This window comes from Mesoplodon densirostris, chromosome 6, assembly GCF_025265405.1.
Source record: "Mesoplodon densirostris isolate mMesDen1 chromosome 6, mMesDen1 primary haplotype, whole genome shotgun sequence".
NCBI lineage: Eukaryota > Metazoa > Chordata > Mammalia > Artiodactyla > Ziphiidae > Mesoplodon > Mesoplodon densirostris.
In genome coordinates this window covers 7,185,257-7,209,129 of record NC_082666.1, presented here as the reverse complement: position 1 = coordinate 7,209,129, position 23,873 = coordinate 7,185,257, and the positions used below count along the sequence as shown (strand labels likewise).

The window sequence follows — 23,873 nt, the reverse complement described above, 5'->3', positions numbered from 1 at the left end:
AGACCAACACCGGTGTGGACGTGACTGGAGGGTGGGAGGTCTCAGGAGGGACCCCTTGACAAGGACCCTGTGCTGTCCAGCCTGTCCTTCATCAGCACCACTCGGCCAGGCAGCAGAGGCCTTGAGGCAGGGTGGGGTTGGCTGAAACAGGTAGTCAGCCCAGGACAGATCCTCTTCCTCCAGCCCTTCCAGGGATGCAACAAACAGATCCCATCTCTCCCCTTCAGCTCGTCCCAGCCCAGATGGGAGAAACCACATGCACTTGGCTATTTTCCTCTTGTAGTCTCCTCTGAATGAAGCCAGGGGAGCAGGGTCACTCTGGTCTCCAAGTACAACCCATATAACCCTTTGGTTTGCCTGGCTTCTTGCCGAGATGAGGACTGGCCTTGGGTAACAATGACACTTTCCCTCACTTATGTGACACTTTAGCACTTAAATGCGGGCTCTGGGCTGGTCACCTCACACGTCACTTCCGACACCCCGTGAGGTGCAGGCTCTTATTATTCCCATCTTGCAGACATGAGAATTGAGGCCCAGAGTGATTAAGCAACTCACACAGTTAAGAAGTGGTTCAGCCAAGGATTCTGACCAGATGAGTCTGACACCAGAACCTGAAGTGTTAACCACTCTGCCCTACGGCCTCCAGTGTCCACTCCTCCCCCCACCCCCCCGAGGACTGCAAGGTGAGGGGGGGCCCTATGGCCCACTCAAGCTCTTTGAGCTGTTGCACTATCCTTTAAGCCTTTTTGCTTTTTAAAATATCAGCAAAACTAAAACCGGGAGTGCTTTGATTTTTATTTTAAATCTGAATCAACTGAAAAATTAAATCTGCTTCTCCCCTCCTGGCTCTTCAAGCCCAAGTGGCTGGCTGCTGTGGGGACCATTTGTCTTCTCCATGTCCCTGTTTCCTTCATCGCTGCTGCATAGCAGCTAGGCCATCAGCAATATCAGGAGGTAGAGAGGCAAAAGGAGATTGTCTATCTGCGTAGTGTATGCTTCTAGGAGGGACACGGTGCTGATGGACCCCAAAATCCAAGCATAACTGTAGTTTAAGTCCACTCCACTGTCGAAGATTAAGATCAGAGCTACAGAAATGATCTGGGCAAATATAGATGTCATGGTCCCCTCAAAAGTCTTTTTAGTTCCAGGCCAGCGAATCTCCCCCATGGTGCTGCCGAATATGGAGGCCACCGTGTCGCCCACACCGACGGCCAGGACTCCTGCATAGGGGACTAGGGCCCTGGCTCCCCCTAGGCTACCCTTCTGTGTGCAGGGTCTGGGGACTAACCAAATGGGAAGAGACATGCCTAGGAGCAGGTAGATGTGGGTCAAGATGAGCGGTCCACTGTCTCGTTCATCCAGGAAGAGGGACAGGAGGCTTCGCAGAGTGTAGCCCAGGGGCTTGATGCGGAAGTAGCGCACATACTCTAGGAAGATGAAGACTGCCAGACATACGGTGGCGGCCACGTAGAGCAGTGGCCGGTCCAAGATGATACCTGGGATGTAGGTGGCTACCACAATGAAGTGGAAATACTTCCGAGCAATAGTGGGGGCCTGGTGCTTCTTGGACTCGGAAGATGACCGCTTGGCATTCTGGTATAGCACCACCAGGCAGGCAAAGGTGGCCAGCAGAGACCAGTAGGCTAGGAGGTAGACTCGGGTCTCTGTCTGGAAGAGGAATTGAAAAAGCCACAGCAGGGGGTTCCTGCGGATGAGCCGGTGCAGCCAGGGCAGGACCACGCCAAGGCCCAGTACACAGGTCATGAGGTGGAAGAAGATGGAAGAGGCCCAGGTGCCTGAGTCCATGAAAACAAAGAGGGTGCTGAAGAAGATGCCCATGAGCACCATCCCTACCACCACTACCAGCAGGAAGAAGTCCAAGGGGTCCCCCTGGCTTTCCACCACAGTCAGAGAGCGCTTGATGAGCTGGTTGAGCATGAAGCTGATGCCACCCAATACCAGCAGAGCCTCTCCAGGGGTGAAGCAGCGGGGCAGCAGATACAGCAGGATCATGTTGAGGTAGACGAAAATCAGCAGGACCTCCAGGACCTCGATCACCTCGCCTACACTCAGCGAATGCTTCATGATGTAAATGATGACACCTCCAGCCAAGCCCGAGATGACACAGGTGTTGGTGGGCACTGGGCGAGTGATGCCCAGTGCCAGTACTGATGAGAAGAGGGCCACTGCCATACCAGTGGCCACCACCACAATTCCAAACCGCTCGAAGTATGGGTTCCCCGCAGCCTGGCAGCGCTCCTTCATAACCAGCCCGAGCAAAGGCATGACCACCGAGGCGGGCAGTAGGCCACTGTTTGCGGACATTCGAAACTGGAAGACAGCGCTTCCCTGCTGTAGCAGCCGGTCCCACTTGTATTGGACGTAGAAGGCCTGCACCGCGAGGGCCACGGCGCACCACGAGTATCGATCCCACACGGCTGCGTGGATGCTCAGCACCACTACAAACACCACTGCCGCCTCTGCCAACACCGAACCGCTCAGCGGAGCCCCAGGCCCAGGGGCCGGGGAAGCGCACTCTCGGGTCATGTCTTTAGACCTGAGACTCTGGGGAAACTGGGGTGACTAGGAACGCCCTGGACTCTGGGCCCTTTAATCCCCGCCAGGCAGAGAGCGGTAGCTTCGCCCAGCCAGCACCTTCTCTCTCCGTTCTCCAGCTGCGAGAAGGGAAGCTCTACTGTAGGCCACTCTCTGACGCCTGGGAGCTGGCGTCGGGCTACCCTCCACCGCCTCACACCTATGGCGTAGACGTCGCCCCTCGGCCGCCTCCCTCACAGCCTCGGCCGCCTCCCTCACAGCCTCGGCCGCCCTAGCCCGGAGTTCCTCACCTCTTTGGGAATCGCCATGTTGGCCCCGCCCCGCCGTCACGTGACGAAAAGCCGCGTCCCCGCCCTGGAGGCGAGTGATCACGTGGGCGTGGCGTCTGGGGGCGGGGCTGGGGCGCGCGCGCGCGCGAAGATGGCGGCGGCCGCCGGCGATCCGTGTGTGAGGTGCGGAGCGGGCCGAGTCGGCGGGCGTGACTGTGAGGCGCGGGGTCGAAGCCGAGCGGACGCGGGGCGGGAGTTGGGGGCTAGAGGTGGCAGCAGTGGCTGGGCGAAGGCCGGCTAGGTGGACGGACTCCGGGACGGGAGGCGGTTACAGCCAAACGGTCCCCGCGCGCGGGGGTCTGATGTGACTTCTCCAAGAGGGGGGCCGGTGCCTCACCACTTCCCTGGCCTCCGGCCTCCTGTCTCCCTACCCGGTTCCTTTCCCTTCCTCCCCTCTCCCCTCGGCGAGTCCCTCGGCGGCCCCCTCCCCCCCACCGCGCTTCCTGTGCGGCGTGACGCTCCCTCGAGGCGAGACTCGGCGCTTCGCGGTCGCCCGGGGGAGCCCCTACCCGGGCCCCGCTGCAGCCTCCTGTGCCCGGCCCGGCGGCGCTCCCCAGGTTACCCCCTGTGCTCTCGTTGGGAGGTCTGTTTCGGGCGTCGCCGAGCCACCTCCTGGCAGTTTCAGCCCTCTTTCGTCACTCAGCCTTTCATTCATCCGTCTACTCGTTTTCTCATTCATTGACTCCGTCAGCGGACACCCCAGGCACTGTGCTGCGTTTTGGGGACGGGAAGAGAAAATATTAAAAAGAGACAGTTCTTGCTAGCGTACAGGCGCTCTAGCGCCAGACACTGGCGACGCGCTTTCTTTTCTCCGTGTTATCTTCTTGAACTCCCACAACTCCGGGAGGCACCCTGTAATTTACAGATGACTCACAAACCCAGCTCCGAACGGGCTGCGTGTCCAACTCCGAAGCTTTAACCGGATCGCCACATTTCCATCTCGCACTTAACAGCTTGAAGTGTTTTTTTCCTTTCCACCCTCCCGCCTAGCCGTCCCTGTCACTTCTTGCTCCCTGTGCCAGCAGTGGTTCCCCACTTTTTCGTCTTGTTCACTGCTGTAGCCCCAACACCCAGAAGAGCATATAATAGGCTCTCAGTAAATGTTTCTTCCGTTTGCCATTTCCTTCATCTCTCTGCTCTAGTGAGGTTTTCTTCTTTGGAATTTCCATGCAACTACTTCCGAACCTTGTGAGGACCTTTTTGCTTTTTCTTCCTCTGCTGTTTCGTGTCAGCTCTTCTGTCGGGCAGCATTGTGGTCGCTGTGCTCTCCTTTTCTTAGGCTTATCTTACAGCCATTGTGGAGCTTGGGTCAAGTTTAGCTCCTGCAGGGCAAGGCGCATTCTTAATGAAAGAGGACAAGGGAAGGAAAGCTGTTAGTTTGCCTGAAAGATGCTCTCTTCATCCTGGAGAACCTACCAAACTCATACCTGAAGGTGGAAGAAATGACACTAGGATTTCTAGGCACTGCTTTGCTCATAGCTTGTTTTAGGAGCGACCTTTTTTTCTTGCCTTTTTCCCCTCCTTTCCTTTCTATTTGTGTTGGAAGGCATGCTATAATGATTGGGATTATACTGAACAGCAGCCTTCTGTTTGAAATGCCTAGAGGTCTGAACTAAGAAGAAACTTAAATTCTATCCTGGTGCCTGCTGATTTGCAGATGACCACAGACAGGCCCCCTTACCCTAGGAGTCTGTTTCTCCGAATGAGAATCGTTTTCAGAGCAGTATTGAGGTGGCTGTGAAGCATGTATGTTAATACGAGTTGGCACCTAGTCAAAAATGCAATAATACTTTTAAATCACTCAGGGTTTTGGGAGGATCACTGAGGGTTTGACGGGAAGTCAGTTTGAATTTTGGCATTTTGGCGTATCTATTGTGTTCTTCAGTTAACGTGTGCTTAAAAAATAAACAGGGCTTCCCTGGTGGCGCAGTGGTTGAGAGTCCGCCTGCTGATGCAGGGGACACGGGTTCGTGCCCCGGTCCGGGAAGATCCCACATGCCGTGGAGCGGCTGGGCCCGTGAGCCATGGCCGCTGAGCCGGCGCGTCCGGAGCCTGTGCTCCGCAACGGGAGAGGCCGCGACAGTGAGAGGCCCGCGTACCGCAAAACAAACAAACAAACAAAAACCCCGTGGTTTGAAAAGCTTGCTGCTTAGCTTAAACCTCAGTTCATGCAAGAGAGGTGTGCCACATCTGTGGAGTGAGAGCATTCATGAGCAGTGGCTGCTTATATTCATTATTTCCGTGTGGAATATTATAACCGTGTTTCTCAAAAGAACTATCTCAGAGTAGGTTGACTGTGTCTCAGGCTTTCTGTCGAAAGGACTCAATTGTAGAGACTGTTAATTCTAATCTCCTAGTTGCTTTCATCCAAAGGTTTCCAACCACATGGATCTCTCTAAGGAAGATAATTTCCAGTTTCGTTAACTTCAGCTCTTTTAGGAATGGAATTCCATGTTGTCTGCTAGAACGTGGGACTGCAAGTCAATAAATATTTTTAACCTCACCTTTGAGGCAAGTTATTGAATTTCTGTGCCTTAGTTTCTTCCCAAAACACTTAGCTCAAATTTATTTATTTTATTTATTTACAGTGTCTGCAAACAAATGACAGACACCGTAGCACTTATTTCATTTCTTGAAAGTATATATGGAAGATGTTACTCTGAGGCTTGAATTAGACATCACAATTCCAACCATGTCTGTTGGGTCTTGAAAATCACCTGCTCAAACCTCCAGATCTCAGTTTGAGGTGAAGTCTTTCATTGATCCCTGGATCAGTACCCAGTGATCTCTCTCTTTTCTGACTCTTTTCTGTCCTATATTGTTATTTTCCTTTGTAGTGTCTAATTATTAGGATCATGCCCTTTGGTACTTTCTACTTTTTTGCTGATTGTGTAAGGTATGTTTAACATCCTTTATCATTCCCAACACTAAGCTTATGAGTATCGTGAAGGTCTTAGATTTATTTGGATCCCCATTATTCCTAGACCATAAATGGGTAGGAATTGAGGATCCAGTAACACTCATTTCCACAAGGATTCCCTTCCTGATAAACCACTGTTTTCTCCTTTATTCTGCCTTCTGTTGACACTTCTGCATATAATATTTGTTATTTCTAGTTTTTCTGTTCCAGGTCTAAAAAGGACTTATCATTCTTATTCTTTAATATTTGCTCATCAGCATGTATATTTTGAGCCTCTCCTGTGTGCCAGTCGCTGTGTTAGGGAATGGTCTGCCACTGTAGGACAGAAGGCTTCGCCTCAGTCTTTGCCTGCTTGCAGCATGAAATTCTTGGGTGCAGCTTGAGGCAGTGTAATATAACGATTGAACTCTGGAGTCCTGCAAACCTGGGTTCAAGCCCTGGCTCTATTAAAATTAGCTTTGTGGTCTAACAGAAGTTACTTAACCACTCTGAAACCTTAGTTTCCTGATGAGATAATGGGGATAATAATAGTATTTGCTTCATAAGTAAGTTGAAATATTCAGTAAGACAAAGCATTAAAGACTTACTTAGCACAGTGCCTTACATAACTGCTCAATAAATGTTGGCTAATTTTGTTATCAAACTCATTCTCAAGAAACATTATTGTTTTTGACACCTTATAACAAAAAGACCATAATATAACTTAGTTTTGCAAATGAGAGTCTTAATTTCTAAAGAAATAGCTAACTTTTTTTCTTTTAAGTAGTAAGTGTAAAAATTACTGTATTTCTCTAGGGCAGTGATCTATCTCCAGTTTTGTTTTGTAGCAGAATCTTTTTCTCCCCATTCCTCCCCGCCAAAAAAAAAAAAAAGTCACTATATCAAGCATAAAAGGCCAAGATCGGGACTTCCCTGGTGGCGCAGTGGTTAAGAATCCTCCTGCCAATGCAGGGGACATGGGTTCGAGCCCTGGTCTGGGAAGATCCCATATGCTGCAGAGCAACTAAGCCCATGCAGCACAGCTACTGAGCCTGCGCTCTAGGGCCCGTGTGCCTCAACTACTGAGCCCGCGTGCTGCAACTACTGAAGCCCACGCGCCTAGAGTCTGTGCTCTGCAACAAGAGAAGCCACAGCAATGAGAAGCCCACTTTCCACAACTAGAGAAAGCCTACGTGCAGCAACAAAGACCCAAAGCAGCCAAAAAAAAAAACAAAAAAAAAGGCAAAGAAGATCTGTACTGACCAGGTCTTTTACCTGCTCCTCTGAGACAAGCTGATGCCCTAGAGCAGTGGTAATTTAGGAATTCATCTGAGTACTCATTTTAAAATGTAGATTTCCCATGCCCAGCCTCTGAGAAAGAGTAGCTCTGGGTGATGACCAGGATTCTGCAATGTTGCTATGTTGTTCCCAGCTGATTTTGCTGTTTGGGCTGAGGACCAACTACATTTTGAGAAACACTCTTAGAACATTTTTTTGTTCTTTTTTTTTTTTTAAATAAGTAAATAAATTTATTTAAAAATAAATCCTTGACCTACAAGGGAACGCTTGTAACACTGTTGGTAGAACGTAAATTTGAACAGCCACTGTGGGAAATAGAATGGAGGTCCTCCGAGATTAAAATTAGAACTACAGGGCTTCCCTGGTGGCGCAGTGGTTGAGAGTCCGCCTGCCGATGCAGGGGACACGGGTTCTTGCCCCGGTCCGGGAGGATCCCACATGCTGCGGAGCGACTGGGCCCGTGAGCCATGGCCGCTGAGCCTGCGCGTCCGGAGCCTGTGCTCCGCAATGGGAGAGGCCACAACAGTGAGAGGCCCGTGTACCGCAAAAAAAAAAAAAAAAAAAAAATTAGAACTACATATGATGCAGCAATCTCACTTCTGAATATATATCCAAAGGAAATAAACTCACTATCTCAAAGAGATATCTGGACTCCCACATTCATTGCAGCATTATTCACAATAGGCAAGATATGGAAACAAAGTTAAGTGTCCATCATCAGATTAAGAGATGAAGAGGGCCTCCCTGGTGGCGCAAGTGGTTGAGAGTCCGCCTGCCGATGCAGGGGATACGGGTTCGTGCCCCGGTCTGGGAGGATACCATATGCCGCGGAGCGGCTGGGCCCGTGAGCCATGGCCGCTGAGCCTGCGCGTCCGGAGCCTGCGCGTCCGGAGCCTGTGCTCCGCAACGGGGGAGGCCACAACAGTGAGAGGCCCGCATACCGCAAAAAAAAAAAAAAAAAAAAAAAAAAAAGAGATGAAGAGGATTTGGTATCTATACACAAAGGAATATTATTAAGCTGTGAGAAACATGAAATCCTGCCATTTGAGACAACACAGATGGAACTGGAGGGTGTTAGGAAAATTTAAAAATTCAGACAAAGTAAGACAAGTACTATATGATATCACTTACATATGGAATATAAAAAAGCCAAACTCGGGCTTCCCTGGTGGCGCAGTGGTTGAGAGTCCGCCTGCCGATGCAGGGGACACGGGTTCGTGCCCTAGTCCGGGAAGATCCCACGTGCCGCGGAGCAGCTGGGCCCGTGAGCCGTGGCCGCTGAGCCTGCGCGTCCGGAGCCTGTGCTCCGCAACGGGAGAGGCCACAACAGTGAGAGGCCCGCGTACCGCAAAAAAAAAAAAAAAAAAAAGATAATTTAGCTCAGGCATACAAAAGCCTTCAATTAATGATAAATTTCTTGCCATTAATTGTGATGTAGTGTTAGCCCCATTATTAGCTATTTATTATATAATAGGTATCTAATCTGTTTTGTGCAAACCAGAAGCTATCCTTGGTAAAGTAAAAGCATATGCCATTTTATAGCCCCCCCCTTCATTTTTTGCTAATTCAGATTTATCAAACAAGTTAGATGATAATTATTCTCTTTACAAAAGACATTCTTCCAGAATTTACTATAAATTTCTTTAAATAGTGAGCTTGCTTCTGTCTTTAATTTCTTAGGGCTTGGCTTATTCGTACTTTTTTTTTTTTTTTTTTTTTTGCGGTACGCAGGCCTCTCACTGTTGTGGCCTCTTCCATTGCAGAGCACAGGCTCCGGACGCGCAGGCTCAGCGGCCATGGCTCACGGGCCCAGCCGCTCCGCGGCATGTGGGATCTTCCCGGACCGGGGCACGAACCCGTGTCCCCTGCATCGGCAGGCGGACTCTCAACCACTGCGCTACCAGGGAAGCCCCGTACTTTTTAATATAGATTATCAGTACAAAGAGATATGTTTGTTTCATCAACTGGATCTAATCTCCTAATTTTTGAATAGTGAATGCTCTCGTTATCAGAAAGATGATTCGTGATTCCACAGTGAAGTTGTGGGAGTTGGTGATTATTGATTCAGCAGAATTGAAGTTGTTTTCTTAAAAGCATTAACCTTTAGGAAAGATTTATAATTTTTAGGTGTCTTTAATCCTCTTTTGATGGGAAAATCCTGAACATTTTTAAATAGATAGGGTTAGTGCTTTGTGTTACTGTCTTAATGGGGAAAAGATTTTTCAATTTATCCTTATAGTTAATATAACTTACATTCTTCTTGTTAACTGTCTAGTATATTTTATTAGGACCTTTTCATCGTCTCTCTGAAAATAGGCTTTCTAAGCAGTGTTAATTATTGCAGGTTACTGTTCTAGGGCTTATTTAGGATCTCCCAAAATATAATCCCTATGCTTTTTATAATCCTTTCTTTTTTTTATGACTTAAAAAAAATTGTTACATTTATTTATTTATTTATGGCTGCATTGGGTCTTTGTTGCTGCACGTGGGCTTTCTCTAGTTGCGGTGAGTGCAGGCTACTCTTCATTGCAGTGCGTGGGCTTCTCATTACGATGGCTTCTCTTTGTTGCGGAGCATGGGCTCTAGGCACGCAGGCTTCAGTAGTTGTGGCACGTGGGCTCAGTAGTTGTGGCTCACGGGCTCTAGAGTGCAGGCTCAGTAGTTATGGTGCACGGGCTTAGTTGCTCTGTGGCATGTGGGATCTTCCTGGGCCAGGGCTTGAACCCATGTCCCCTGCATTGGCAGGCGGATTCATAACCACTGCGCCACCAGGGAATTCCCCATAATCCTTTCTTTAGAGAATTTCTTAATGGTTACATTTTGAAATTTAATTCTAGATTAAAAAAAGAACCACAAAACATGTTTCCATGGATGAGGGAAGGAACTGGGGTTAGCACATGGTTGGGAATATATTTGAAGAGCTCCCTGAGGGAAGGGACTATATCTCGTGTGTGGGGGTGTTTTTTTTGGTATCAATGTTAAATTTCTTGATTTCAGTTGTTGTACTATGTATGAAGTTGTCCTTGCTTTTAGGAAAGACACACTGAAGTGTCTAGGGATAAAGGCATATGATATCTCTAATACAATTTTGTATAGTTTTGGAAAAATATGTGTGTGTACAGGTACACAAATATGAGCATTTTTGTGTTGTATATATAATACAGTTATACACACACACACACAAAGAGGGAGAAAGAAAATAATAAAACAAATAATAATTGCTGAATCTGAGCAAAGGATATATGAAAATTCTTTGTAATGTCGGAAGCAGAAGTTGCTTCCATGGCTCCCTGGCTAGAGAGAAGACAAAGCCTATTCTGGGAGATGGATTCACCAGTTCACTCTGTTCCTTCTTTTTTTTTTTTTTTTGCTTCCTCTTGCTGTGATGTACATTCATTAAAGGACTCACTTTTGGAATCTTAACTGGAATTAAGTTAATACAAATCTGAAGTAGATTCTGATAAGATGTATATGATAAGCCCTTGAACAGCCACTGTTTTTTCCATCACTCTATCCATATTCCCCAGAGATGCCACATTTCTCCAGAAATACGCCTATTGTTGAATGATGAGTCGATGGTCTTGGAGGGCCTTCTGGGGAGGCGCGGTGTGGGGGGCAGCTTCGGCTCACTGTGGGGTCAAGGACATTGGTGGTGGAGGTACTGGGGATACTCATCGGTGTGAGCTGTCCTGGAGGCCGCCATTTTGACACCAAGGCCTGGCCCTGCTCCTCACGTGTGTTTTTTTATCTCCTGTATTCAGCACTGCATGTGGTACCTAGTGGGAATTCATTAATGATTGAATGAACGTAGTGCCATTCATAATGACTGTTAGACTTTACTGGATTGAGAAAGTGCGTTATGTCATGTACTTAGAAAATTTTCTGAAGGTGTTGGGGGTCCTGAAATAGATTAGTCTTTTTCTGGATTTTTGTTCCTTATTGGTCACTACATTTTAATGAGAAGGGAGGAGATAGAAATACTAAATTGAGGCATCTTCTTAGCATAGAAGATGTACTGTAATTCATTAATTCTAAAATATACATTTTTTTGTTTTCCGAAAGAGCAAGATTACCTCTGCTTTCTGTCATTTTTTAGGAGTAGTCGAGAACTGTGGACAATTTTGCTTGGAAGGTCAGCTCTGAGAGAACTGGTAAGTGGTGTGTTCTTGAATGGATTCTGTGGTTCTTTGTGTAGTTTACATTACCAAAAATGCCCTTCTCTTTGAAATAGGAAATAAACACCTTTTATTCCTAAAATTAATTCCTATTTTATTCCTAAAATAGGCATTATGCATTCCCCACTTCTCTTTGCTGAAATGCAGTGTGTCTTATAGCCTAGCTGTTGAAGTTTTCTAAATCTCCACTTTTCTTTGTACCTCAGTGATTCCTTTTCTGAAAAGATACCAGTGCTACTTGACTGGCTGCTGAGAGTAGGGATACAAACACCATTTTACTACCATAGGCTAACAAAGATTCTCAGGCCTTTTCTCTGTCTCATATTGGCTTGCCTTTTCTTCCTTTTCTGTTTAGCTAGCTGCTTAGGTCACAGAGGCAGAGGTTTTTAGGACATTTCCAAGTATATAATCAATAAAGAACAGTTCTTCATGTGGATCCCTGAGTGTTCTGACTCTGTGAGGCTAAAGTGTTAAGATGACATATAATTATTACTAGTGTTGTTATTGTAATTAACATAATGTTAACATCATTTTTAGATCCTTAACATTTTTTGATATGCCTTCATCTGATAATTCCACATCTGAGAATATATTTTAAAAGAAGGAAAGTGTTTTGGGCACAAAGCTCTTTACCATAGTGTTATTCATATAAATAAAGAATTATAGCCAGCTTACATGTATCTAACATTAGAAGAATGGTAAATAAATTATGATCTAGCCACTTGATAAAATATTATGCAACCACTAGAAAGGATGTTTATTAAGATTTTCATAATAAGGTTAAATCATTATGTTAGAACGTTAAGCAAAGAAAAGCAGACTACAGAATTCTATATTCAAAATTATTTCAACTGTGGGGAAAAATGCATATTAAAAAGACTCAAAGGAATATGTTATCCTCAGTGTGATCCTGGAATCTGATTAACATTGCATTTGCATAATTTCCTTCTTCTTTTCCAGCATCAGATTGAGGCAGAGCTGAATACACATTGGCAGCGGCTATTAGAAGGGCTGTCTTACTACAAACCTCCCAGGTATGGCTGTTCTGTGGGTCTCATTTGAGTAATTCCCCTGAGGAACCTGACACAGATGAAGCCACCCTCATGTAGGATTCTGTGATAGTACTGGGTTAGGTAGATCAGAGGGTATATAATTTGGCTAACCAGGGAAAAAGAGCAGGGCGTATTTTTTTCTCTCTGTGGAAGAAAAGGAAATTCCCTCTGGAAATACAGTATTGTTGAATCCATTGTATAACCCTAGTATCCAGGGATGAGGATTTATTAAATACTCAATTAAGATTCCTAATACTTATTTCAGTCCATCATGTTTGTGTGAGAGACTGTCAGCACCAAATGCTAGGATATAGCAGTGAACAATGCTGACACAAAATAGCAGCTGACACTCATGTATTTTTTGCTATGTACCAGTTACTGCTCTAAGCAGTAGACGTACGGTAAGTTATTTAATCCTCACAACAGCCCTTTGAGATAGGTACTATTTTTGGTCTTTGTTTGAATGTATAGATTTTTTTTGCTCGGCAGTGGAAAAGAACAATGATAAAATAGAAAGTGGTTAAAAAAGAAGACTCTTTTATCTTAATTCCTAGTCCAGGTCCCATTCTATTATGCATCATAGTTCTCAAGCTGCCCTCATTTCCCTTCTACTTCTGAACACCTGTTGATTTTAGTACATCTTTGCCTTCCATCTTCATTCTCTTAGGTTAGTGAAGAACTTTCTTTTTTTGATCATCTATTAACCCTTCCCCCATAATTATTTTGAAGTAACTCCCAGACATCATGTTATTTTATCTATAAATACTTTACTATGTATCCAGAATATATGGACTTGAAAAAAGAAGATAAGCCCTACGTTATCACATTTAGGTATTTTTATTATTATTGTTTCCATTTTACAGATGGGGAAACTGAGGCACAAAGAGGTTAAGTAACTTGCCCAAGGTCACACAGCTAGTAAGTGGTAGAACCAGGATTCGAACCTGGCAGTCTTACTCCAGTGTCTGTGTTCTTAATCATCATTCTGTGTTGCCTCTTTCAGACCTTATTGTTTAACTTTATACTAGCCTTTGTGTTGTGGATTTTCTGTGAAATGTGAGAGTCTCTCTAAAAAAAAAGAAAAAATCCAACAACAGTATGCTTTAGTTCACAGAATGGGCATTTGTGGTATGAATTTCTTTTTTTAAAGACAAAAGTTCCCTTTGTAGTAGCATGGGATTTAAAGTCTGACAGACTTTTTTTTTTTTCTAACTGCAGGCTTAATTTGAATTTAACACAGATTTTTAAACATTTTTAACTTTTTTTTAAATGTCCTCTTTCTGTTCCAGGATTCAGCCTAGGGTATTATATTGCATTTAGTTGTCATGTCTTCTTAGCTGTTAGCTGTGACAGTATCTCAGTCTTTCCTTGGTTTTCATGTCCTTGAATAGTTTTGAGGAAGACTGGTCAAGTATTTTGTAGTAGAATATCCTCAATTTGGAAGTCTGATTTTTGGGGTTTTTTTCATTATTAGATTGAGGTTGTGGGTTTTGGGAAAGAATACACTGAGGTGAAGTACCATTCTTATCACATCATGGCAGAGGATACATGTTATCTACATGAAGTCACTGGTGATGTTAACCTTGCTCACTTGGGTAAGGTAGCATTTGCCAAGTATCTCTTCTGTAAAGTCACTCTTTTCTCTTTCCGTACTCTATTTTTCGGAAGTGAGTCACTCAGTATAGCCCGCTTTCAGTGTGTGGGTGTAGTGAAATTAAACTACCTCCTGAAGCGGGTAGCATATATGTGTGTTACTGGAACTCCTTCTGTAAGGAAAATTTTTCCCTTCTTCCCCATTTATTTATATATATATTTATTCATTCATTTATTTAGATCATTATAGACTCATGTATTTCATACTTTGTTTTTACTTTGTTCCAGCTTTGTCCATTGGGCATTCTTTGAGGTTTTGACATGTCCCCATGTTTTTGTTTTCTGAGTATTTTCTTACTTTCTGGCATTGCAAGATGCTCCAGGCTCATCTGGTATTTTCCCCACCCCAGCTCTAGAATCAGCCATTTCTCCAAGGAGTCCTGATACCTTTTGTTAGAGAACAGTATTAGAAATAAAGATCTGGGTGCTGGGTGTGCTTGCTGCTACTGGAATGTCATAGCTTCTAGGCCCTCTGAGTGTACATAGATAATATATGTATGTATACTAACAGACCTGGTTTTAAATTTCACCTCAACTTTTTATTAGCTGTGGGATTTTTGGTAAGTTATTTATTCTTTCTAAGTGTTGGTAATTCCATTTGTAAAATGGGGATAGTAATGTTTACCTTCCAGGATAGTTATAAGGATCAAAAATAATTAATGTAACTAAGTAGATCTACAAGTAATATAGTTATAACTATAGTTTGTAACAGACATATACTGTATTTATTACTTAAACATAGTTTTGTGTTATAAAGTCTGTAGAGATGAACTTTTTTTTGTGTGTGTGTGTGTGTGTGTGTGTGCACGCACGCGCGCATGTGTGTATTTTATGGGCACCTAAAAGGCAGAAAAAGGTCTGTGGTAAAAATCTCTTTAATATTTTTGTTTTAAACCCCTAGAGGGTCATTGAGAATGTGGAAATGATTCACTGTTCTTTTCATAGTCCAAATTCAGCTGAAAAAGTGAAAGCTAATAAAGGTGTAGCTTCACCACTGAAGGAACTGGGTTTAAGAATCAGCAAGTTTTTGGTGAGTAAAAATTAGCACTGGCTCTGTTTATTACCTGCAGGGTGGATATGCGTGGTTTTGTTGTTAGTGATTGTTAGTGAAAATTCAGTTTATTTCAGTTTTAGAGATTAAATTGAGCATATTATATTTAAAAAACGCGCAAGTTGCAACTCTTCTTGCTAAAAGCCACAAGTCAAGTTGCCTGACCCTGTTTACTGCATATCATAGAGTTTTCTTCAGCATACTTGGGGTGTTCTTTAAGTTGCCTAGATTGTATTTAATTATGTAGTTGTTTCCTTTTCATTTTGGAAACCCAGATCATGCCTGCTGCTATATTAATGTTCTTGGTGAATAAGCACAGTTGTTTCTGACATGTAAGTTTAACTGGCATGTAAATTACATGTCAGTGGCTGCTCCTTTTTTCTCCTATTTGGGTTAAAATTATGTTCTGTGAAATCTTCTAAAATAATTTTTGTTTATTCAAGTTCCGTGTTCATTCTAGAGAACAAATCTTTAGATTGCTTTGCGTGCTCTGTGTGGTTTCTGACCTGAGGTGGCTGTTCCTCCCTTGTAACCTCTGTTTTCAGGGTCTTGATGAAGAACAGAGCGTGCAGTTACTCCAGTGTTACCTTCAAGAGGATTACAGAGGTACTAGGGACTCACTAAAGGTTTGTAGTTATGTCCAGCTCCCTTCTCCTGCCTTTAACCTTTTCCTTGTTGGTTTTAGATAATTCAGGATTTTGGTACCAGTTCTCTGCAACAGAGATAGGTGATCAGATACAGCCATTCTCAGGAAAGACTTTGTAAAGCTTTAAAAAACATATGCTTAAGTCGAGGTCTGTCCTCAGACTTGGAGGGGCCGAGAGGTCAAAGATTGACATGTTAATCATAGAATCGCAGGATGTCAGAGCTGAAAAGGACCTGAGACAACATCTAGCCTTTCCAGCCCCTGATTTTATATATGAGGAACTTGAGGCCGGAGGAGAGGGGCAGGGATTTGAGCACAGACTTGGATACACTTAGGTATAAAAATGTATCCAGAAATGAACGGGCAATTATAATCTTGAAGGGTAAGGTAAAGATGTTTACCTTTTTCTTTGTTAATTGATTTTGCTAATAAGATGGCTCTTTGTTCTTTTTTCTTTCAGACGGTACTGCAAGATGAGAGGCAGAGCCAGGCCTTAATCCTGAAGGTCAGTGCTAGTCACCATTTCCATTCTTTGATGTAAAATTGGGCAACAGATTCTTGACCATGTTCTGAGCATTGCTGGCTTTTTTAAATGCAGTAGGATTAATTTGAAGTTTTAAATTTCTTTATCTTTCTTTCTTTATCTCCCCCCACCCCCAAAGTTGTATTTTTGTTTTATGATTTTCTTTGCTGTGCAAAAGCTTGTAAGTTTGATTAGGTCCCATTTGTTTACTTTTGCTTTTATTTCTATTGCCTTGGGAGACTGACCTAAGAAAACATTGCTATGATTTATGTCAGAGAGTGTTTTGTCTTTGTTCTCTTCTAGGAGTTTTATAGTATCATGTTTTATATTCAAGACTTTAAGGCATTTTGAGTTTATTTTTGTGTATGGTGTGAGGAAGTGTTGTATCTTTGACCTTGATTTACATGTGGCTGTTCAGCTTTCCCAGCACTACTTACTGAAGAGACTATCTTTTTTTCATTGTGTATTCTTGCCTCCTTTTTCAAAGATTAATTGACTGTAGGTGTGTGGTTTTATTTCTGGGCTCTCTATTCTGTTCCATTGATCCATATGTCTGTTTTTTTTTTTTTGGCCGCACCATATGGCATGCGGAACTTCCCTGACCAGGGGTCGAACCCGCACCCCTGCAAGTGTGGAGTCTTAACCACTGGATCATCAGGGAAGTCCCCATATGTCTATTTTTGTATTAATACTATGCTGTTTTGATTACTGTAGCTTTGTAGTATTGTCTGAAGTCTGGGAGGGTTATGCCTCCAGCTTTGTTTTTTTTCCTCAGGATTGCTTTGGCAATTCTGGGTCTTTTATGGTTCCATATAAATTTTAGGATTATTTGTTCTAGTTCTGTGAAAAATGTCATGGGTAATTTGATAGGGATCACATTAAATCTGTAGATTGCTTTGGGTAGTCTGGCTATTTTAACAATATTAATTCTTCCAGTTCAAGAGCGTGGGATATCTTTCCATTTCTTTGCATCATCTTCAATTTCCTTTATCAGTGTTTTATATTTTATAGTTCTCAGCATATAAGTTTTTCACCTCTTTGGTCAGGTTTGTTCCTAAGTTTTTTGTTTTTGTTTTTTGGTGTGATTTTCTTTTTTTTTTTTCTTTCTAAAAAATTTTTATTTTATTTTGGAGTATAGTTGACTTACAATGTTGTGTTAGTTTCAGGTGTACAGCAAAGTGATTCAGTTTTACATATACATGTATCCATTCTTTTTCAGATTCTTTTCCCATATAGGTTATTACAGAATATTGAATAGAATTCCTTGTGCTATACAGTAGGTCCTTGTTGATTATCTAGATGTGATTTTAAAAGGGATTGTTTTTTTACTTTCCCTTTATGATATTTTATTGTTATTGTAAAGAAACATAGCAGATTTCTGTATGATAATCTTGTATCCTGCTACCTTGCTGAATTTGTTTATCAGTTCTAGTAGTTTTTGTGTGGAATCTTTAGGGTTTTCTATGTATAGTATCATGTTATCTGCATGTAATGGCAATTTCACCTCTTTTCTTCCAATTTGGATACCTTTTCTTTTTCTTCTCTGATTGCTGTGGCTAGGACTTCTAATACTGTGTTGAATAGAACTGGTGAGAGTGGGCATAGGATCTCATTTTAGCATGGAATTTGACCATGACATCTGAAGTAGTTTCCTATTTGGTATTTAGTGAGAACTGGGTACATCAGTTACAAGCAATTAGGACATATACTAATGGTATTTTTATATTTGCTTTCATGTATTTGGCCTGTCAGTTTATTTATTTATTTTAAAATATTTATTTATTTATTTATTTATTGGCTGCCTTGGGTCTTTTTTTAAATATTGATTGATTGATTGATTGATTGATTGCTGAGTTGGATCTTTGTTGCTTCACGCAGGCTTTCTCTAGTTGCAGTGAGTGGGGGCTACTCTTCATTGCGGTGCGCGGGCTTCTCATTGCAGTGGCCTCTCATTATGGAGCGTGGGCTCTAGGCACGCAGTCTTCAGTAGTCGTGGCTCGTGGGCTCTAGAGCGCAGGCTCAGTAGTTGTGGAGCATGGGCTTAGTTGCTCTGCAGCATGTGGGATCTTCCAGGACCAGGGTTCGAACCTGTGTCCCCTGCATTGGCAGGCGGATCCTTAACCACTGCGCCACCAGGGAAGCTCTGCATTGGGTCTTAGTTGTGGCACGTGGACTCTCTAGCGGCTTGTGGGCTTCAGAGCGTGTGGGCTCTGTAGTTGCAGCGCACGGGCTTAGTTGCCCCATGGCATGTGGGATCTTAGTTCCCTGACCAGGGATCGAACTGGTGTCCCCTACATTGCAAGATGGATTCTTAACCACTGGACCACCAGGGAAGTCCCTGGCCTGTCAGTTTATAGCATTGGGTATTACTTGAATGCCCAACTGAGAAATCATGCTAGAAAACTTGTTTATATTTTTAAATAATTCCTTTTATCTTGTATAACTTTACTTGTATCCTAGTTCATGAAGGTCTTTTGCTTTCTTTTGGCCTAACACTGTTTCCATTTCTGTGATTATTTACACAGATCTAACTTTTCCATTCACATCTTTTTTTTTTTAATTAATTAATTTATTTTTGTCTGCATTAGGTCTTCATTGTTGCACGTGGGCCTTCTCTAGTTGCGGCGAGCAGGGGCTACTCTGTTGCAGTGCACGGGCTTCTCATTGCAGTGGCTTCTCTTTGTTGTGGAGCATGGGCTCTCTGCGTGTGGGCTTCACTAGTTGTGGCGCGCGGGCTTCAGTAGTTTGGGCTCGCGGGCTCTAGAGTGCAGGCTCAGTAGCTGTAGCACACCGGCTTAGTTGCTTAGTTGCTCCTCAGCATGTGGGATCTTCCCAGACCAGGCACCCGTGTCCCCGGCATTGGCAGGTGGATTCTTAACCACTGCACCACCAGGGAAGTCCCCCATTCACATCTTTAAGTGATTTTTTAATCAATAAATTTAAAATTGAATATCTTCTATGCAAAGGTGAGTAACTGATTTTGAATCTTTGGGTTCTTCCCAGATTGCAGATTATTACTATGAAGAAAGAACCTGTATTCTTCGTTGTGTCTTACACCTTCTCACTTATTTCCAAGATGAAAGACACCCCTATAGGGTAAGCCCATTTAGTCCTCTTGTTTCTCTTTACCCTGTAAAATTCAATCCTTTTTAATAATTTATTCATATTTCTGTTCATTTGAATATTTACCTTTTACTCAACATATAAGTTACTGTTTTGGATTTTTTTTTAAGGTTGAATATGCAGACTGTGTTGATAAATTGGAAAAGGAACTAGTTACAAACTATAGACAGCAATTTGAAGAGCTTTATAAAACTGAAGCACCAACGTGGGAGACACATGGAAACCTCATGGTATGTGGTTATTGGGCCCTCCTGTAATGCTCAGAAGAATTGTATATCTGCTCATAGAGCTCTAGGTTAAGTTATTTATTCACCTATGAACTTAAAACATTTATAAATTATCATTCTTTAGAATAGTTTAAACATGTGATATGAATCAAAACATTGACTTTAACTAATGGTATTTAATTTGGACCTTCCCCTTGACTTTGTCTCTCCAGTTAATTAATTTTTTTTCTTACCTGAAATATTCTCTTAGTGGTTAATGAAACTCTAAACCCAAGATTTCATCTTCTTTATTATCATTATCTATTAAGTGTGTGACACTAGTCTAATTGTTTTATCCTAAATCTTAAACCAATGTGCATTTATAGATTAGAACATGACCTTTTTTGTTTTGAAATTATTATTATTATTATGTTTATTAAAACAATTCAACCAAAATACAGACAGTAGCTATTTAAAATATTTAATAGAAGAAAAGAGCTCACTTGTAATAGCAACAGAAGCATAAATTTCTCAGGAATAAGCTTACTATAATCCAAAACCTAAATGAAGGGAACTTTAAAATGCTAAAGGGATATAAACAGTCATAATCAAATGGAAAGAAATGGCACCTTCTTGAAAATAAAGACTCAGCACCAAGTGTCAGTCTTTCTTATTTTAACCTATAAATTTACTGTGATCCTAGAAAAAATACTAACAAGTATTTGCTTTGCCTTTTATTTTGGAACTAGACAAGCTGGTTCTAAAATTCATTTGAAAAATAAATAAGAATAGCGAGGAAGTTTTTCAGAAAGGAAGATAAGCTTTATTAGATAATAAGACTAAAATAATTTAAAGCATGGCATTGGTACATGAATAAATAGATTGATGAATAGCACATAGTAGAAAGTCTAGTGCAGACCAAATGCTGATAGGGAATTAATGTATGATAAAGGTGGCATTTCAAATTAATGGGGAAATGTTGGTTTATTCAATAAATGGTGTTGGAACTACTGGGTAGCCATCTGGAGAAAAATCAAACTGTATCTCTATCTCATTCCTTCTACCAGAAGAAAATCAGAGAGATATCAATGATTTAAATTAAAAAAATTCAACTATAAAAATACTAGAAGACACAAGGGAGGTAGTTTTGTTTTTATTTTTTTGGATTGGAGAAGACTTTTTAAAGTAAAACACAGGACTTCCCTGGCGGTCCAGTGGTTAAGACTCCGCGCTTCCACTGCACGCGGCACGGGTTCCATCCCTGGTCGGGGAACTAAGATCCCTGGTCGGAGCACTAAGTGCCGTGTGGCCAAAATAGATAAATAAATAAAAATAAAGTAAAACTCAGAAGCCATAAAAGAAAAAAGAAAAGATAAACCCGGCAACATCAAATCAAAAACTTTTACAAGGCAAAAAACCAAAAATAGTGCTATAAGTAAAGTCAAAAGACAAACTCATAGCATAAAGGGTTCTTGAAATAGAAAGAACGCCTGTAAGTCAATAAGCAAAACCGAACAGAAAAACAGGCAAATGAAATACATATTTACATGACAACACTCAGATCCAAGGGATGGGATAATGGGCACTCATACTTTGCTGTTTGAATTTGTATACTTTTTAATGGAAAACATTATGACAATATCTAAAAATTGAAAAGCACATATTTCTTGACCTAGTAGTTCCACTTTAAGAGTTTATCCTATAGATACATTCACACTTACATGAAATGCTGTGTAAATGACAAATCTGTAGCATCCCTCAGCTTTATTCAGGTATAATTTACATCCAGTAAAATTCATTCATTTTAAGTGTACAGTTTGAATTTGGCAGTTGTGTATAGTTATATGCAGTAGCCACCTTCATGATCAATATATATTGATAGAACATTTCTGTCTCTCCAGTAAGTTTGCAGTTAGTCTGTGACCCCTGGCCGCCAGCAACTACCAGTCGGAATGAATGAATGTGTGTGGCATATTATTGGAAGGAAAGACAAAAACCTCTAACAGTGGTTGCCTCTGGGGATAGATTTGGATGACTGGGCAGTAGGAATTGTAGGGAGGGATACTTTTTTTTTTAATCTTATTTTTATACATGTTTTACCTAATAAAAATAACTCGAAGAATTTAAATGTGTTTTAAAATCTGACTTTATTTCTCTCCCATTTTTCTTCATTGCTTGTGCAGACTGAGCGCCAGGTGTCTCGCTGGTTTGTTCAGTGCCTTCGGGAGCAATCCATGCTGCTAGAAATTATTTTCCTTTATTATGCATACTTTGAGATGGCATCTACTGACCTATTGGTATTAACCAAGATGTTTAAAGAGCAAGGATTTGGTAGTAGGCAGACCAACAGGCACCTGGTAGATGAGACCATGGATCCTTTTGTGGATCGGATTGGGTAAGTCTGAATTGAGGTCTTAGAACTTGTACAATGTTTAGAGTTTAGAGCATTGATATTAGAGTGGTCCTGTGAATGGGTGAAGGGAGGGGCTAGGTATACTTTTCACTTAATGGGTGGGGAAATAGATGGGTGTACTACTGTGTTCTAGGTCATTCAGGGAGTGAAGACTTGGATTGAGAGGGATATCTTTTCTCAAAATAAGTACCACATTCTATTCTTTTACTTACTGTTTTCATCTAAGAGTTCATCCTTTCGTTCTACAAAAAATTCGTTGAGCAACTGTGGTAGACCAGGCACTGTGCAAATGCTAAGAAGACAGTGATAAATAGGGGAGATGTATTCCCTGCCCTCTTTGACGTCATAGTCTATGTACTTTGAATTTTATGGAAATGGGTATATCCACATTTTGAGGCCTGTTTCCTCTGTGAACAAAAGTACACACTTGACGGACTTCCCTTGTGGCACAGTGGTTAAGAATCCACCTGCCAGTAGAGGGGACATGGGTTCGAGCCGTGCTCCAGGAAGATCCCACACGCCATGGAGCAACTGAACCCATGCACCACTACTGCTGAGCCTGCATGCCACAACTACTGAAGCCCACGCGCCTAGAGCCCGTGCTCTGCAATAAGAGAAGCCACTGCAGTGAGAAGCCTGTGCACCACAATGAAGAGTAGCCCCCACTTGCCGCAACTAGAGAAAGCCCGTGAGCAGCAGCGAAGACCCAACACAGCCAAAAATAAATAAACAAATAAATAATATATTAAAAAAAATACACACTTGACCATTGAGACATTTGATCTGGCCTAGATGTAATTGGTGGCTGTAGAAACCTTCAGTACTAGATCTGTGCTTTGATAGGCAGAAGCCACATGAGCCTACCGAGCATTTAAAATATGGCTGGTGGACTTCCCTGATGGTCCAGTGGTTAAGATTTTGCGCTTCCACTTCAGAGGGTGCGGGTTCAATCCCTGGTCGGGGAACTAAGATCCCTCATGCTGCGCGATGCGGCCAAAATAAATAAATAATAAATAAAAACAAAAAAATAAAATAAGACTGGTCATGGGAATTCCCTGGTGGTCCAGTGGTTAGGACTCTGTGCTTTCACTGCTGAGGGCCTGGGTTCAATCCCTGGTCGGGGAACTAAGATTCCACAAGCCGAGTGTTGCAGCCAAAAAATAAAAAATAAAACACGGCTTGTCAAATTGAGATGTGCTGGAATTGTAAAATGCATATTGGATTTAGAAGTCTTAGTATGAAAAGAGAATGTAAAATAACTCAACCTTTTTGACACTAAAGTGTCTTACATTTCACCTTAGTCTCCATTGAGGTTCAGAGTAGCATGTATGACACCGTGATATTTTTCTTTCCAGCTACTTCAGTGCCCTTATCCTGGTGGAAGGCATGGATATTGAATCCTTGCATAAGTGTGCTTTGGATGACAGAAAAGAACTGCACCAGTATGCCCAGGATGGGCTTATTTGTCAGGTGAACTTGGAGCAGCCTCTTAATTTTTTCAGATGGTTTGTAGTTAGTAGTAAGTTTTTAACCACTCAACTATACTGCCACATAAAATTTTCCTTATTGTGGAATTTGTGGTTCTACATTGTTAAGAAGTTAATTGGATCTGGAAGAAGTCTCAGATTTGTTAGTTATTTTCACAGAGGTGAGAGTTGAATCTGTGAGAACAAGTAGAGTGACTCAGGGAGATGATATAAGGACAAAAGAGGCCCAAGGACAGAAACTTGGCTGTTGTCTGCGTTTATGGAGCCTGTGAAAGAAGAGGAAAGGGGAAGAACATGAGATGGGATGGTCAGAAAGATAGAAAAAGAGGAGAGATCTGAGAAAGTTCTAGAAGGATCGGAAATTTTCTAAGGAGTCTATTTGAACATGTATGTTATAATCTTAATACTACTTAAAATCAAGAGAGAAAACTGGGGGTAAAGGGAAGAGTAATTGAGGGGTC

At 42.4% G+C, this 23,873-nt stretch overlaps 2 protein-coding genes across 2 annotated transcripts in view; one reads left to right on the top strand and one right to left on the bottom strand.

Annotated features, from left to right (window-relative positions):
• Nucleotides 1-780: 780 nt before the first annotated feature.
• On the bottom strand, nucleotides 781-3,261 carry DOLK (dolichol kinase). The gene has a single exon (XM_060102157.1). The coding sequence runs from the start codon at nucleotides 2,545-2,547 to the stop codon at nucleotides 931-933; it is 1,617 nt and encodes a 538-aa protein (XP_059958140.1). The 5' UTR covers nucleotides 2,548-3,261; the 3' UTR covers nucleotides 781-930.
• NUP188 (nucleoporin 188) overlaps nucleotides 2,945-23,873 on the top strand; it is a 46,600-nt gene continuing 25,671 nt past the window's right edge. The window contains exons 1-10 of the mRNA XM_060102156.1: nucleotides 2,945-3,008; nucleotides 11,180-11,234; nucleotides 12,219-12,292; nucleotides 14,909-14,993; nucleotides 15,560-15,640; nucleotides 16,121-16,165; nucleotides 19,187-19,279; nucleotides 19,417-19,536; nucleotides 21,696-21,907; nucleotides 23,281-23,395. Coding sequence (XP_059958139.1) covers nucleotides 2,977-3,008; nucleotides 11,180-11,234; nucleotides 12,219-12,292; nucleotides 14,909-14,993; nucleotides 15,560-15,640; nucleotides 16,121-16,165; nucleotides 19,187-19,279; nucleotides 19,417-19,536; nucleotides 21,696-21,907; nucleotides 23,281-23,395 — 912 coding nt within the window. The 5' untranslated portion in view covers nucleotides 2,945-2,976. The remainder of the gene's footprint in view (nucleotides 3,009-11,179; nucleotides 11,235-12,218; nucleotides 12,293-14,908; nucleotides 14,994-15,559; nucleotides 15,641-16,120; nucleotides 16,166-19,186; nucleotides 19,280-19,416; nucleotides 19,537-21,695; nucleotides 21,908-23,280; nucleotides 23,396-23,873) is intronic.

Excerpts from the sequence above, each read along its gene's own strand:
- DOLK (XM_060102157.1), bottom strand. The coding sequence starts at position 2,547 with ATGACCCGAGAGTGCGCTTCCCCGGCCCCTGGGCCTGGGGCTCCGCTG.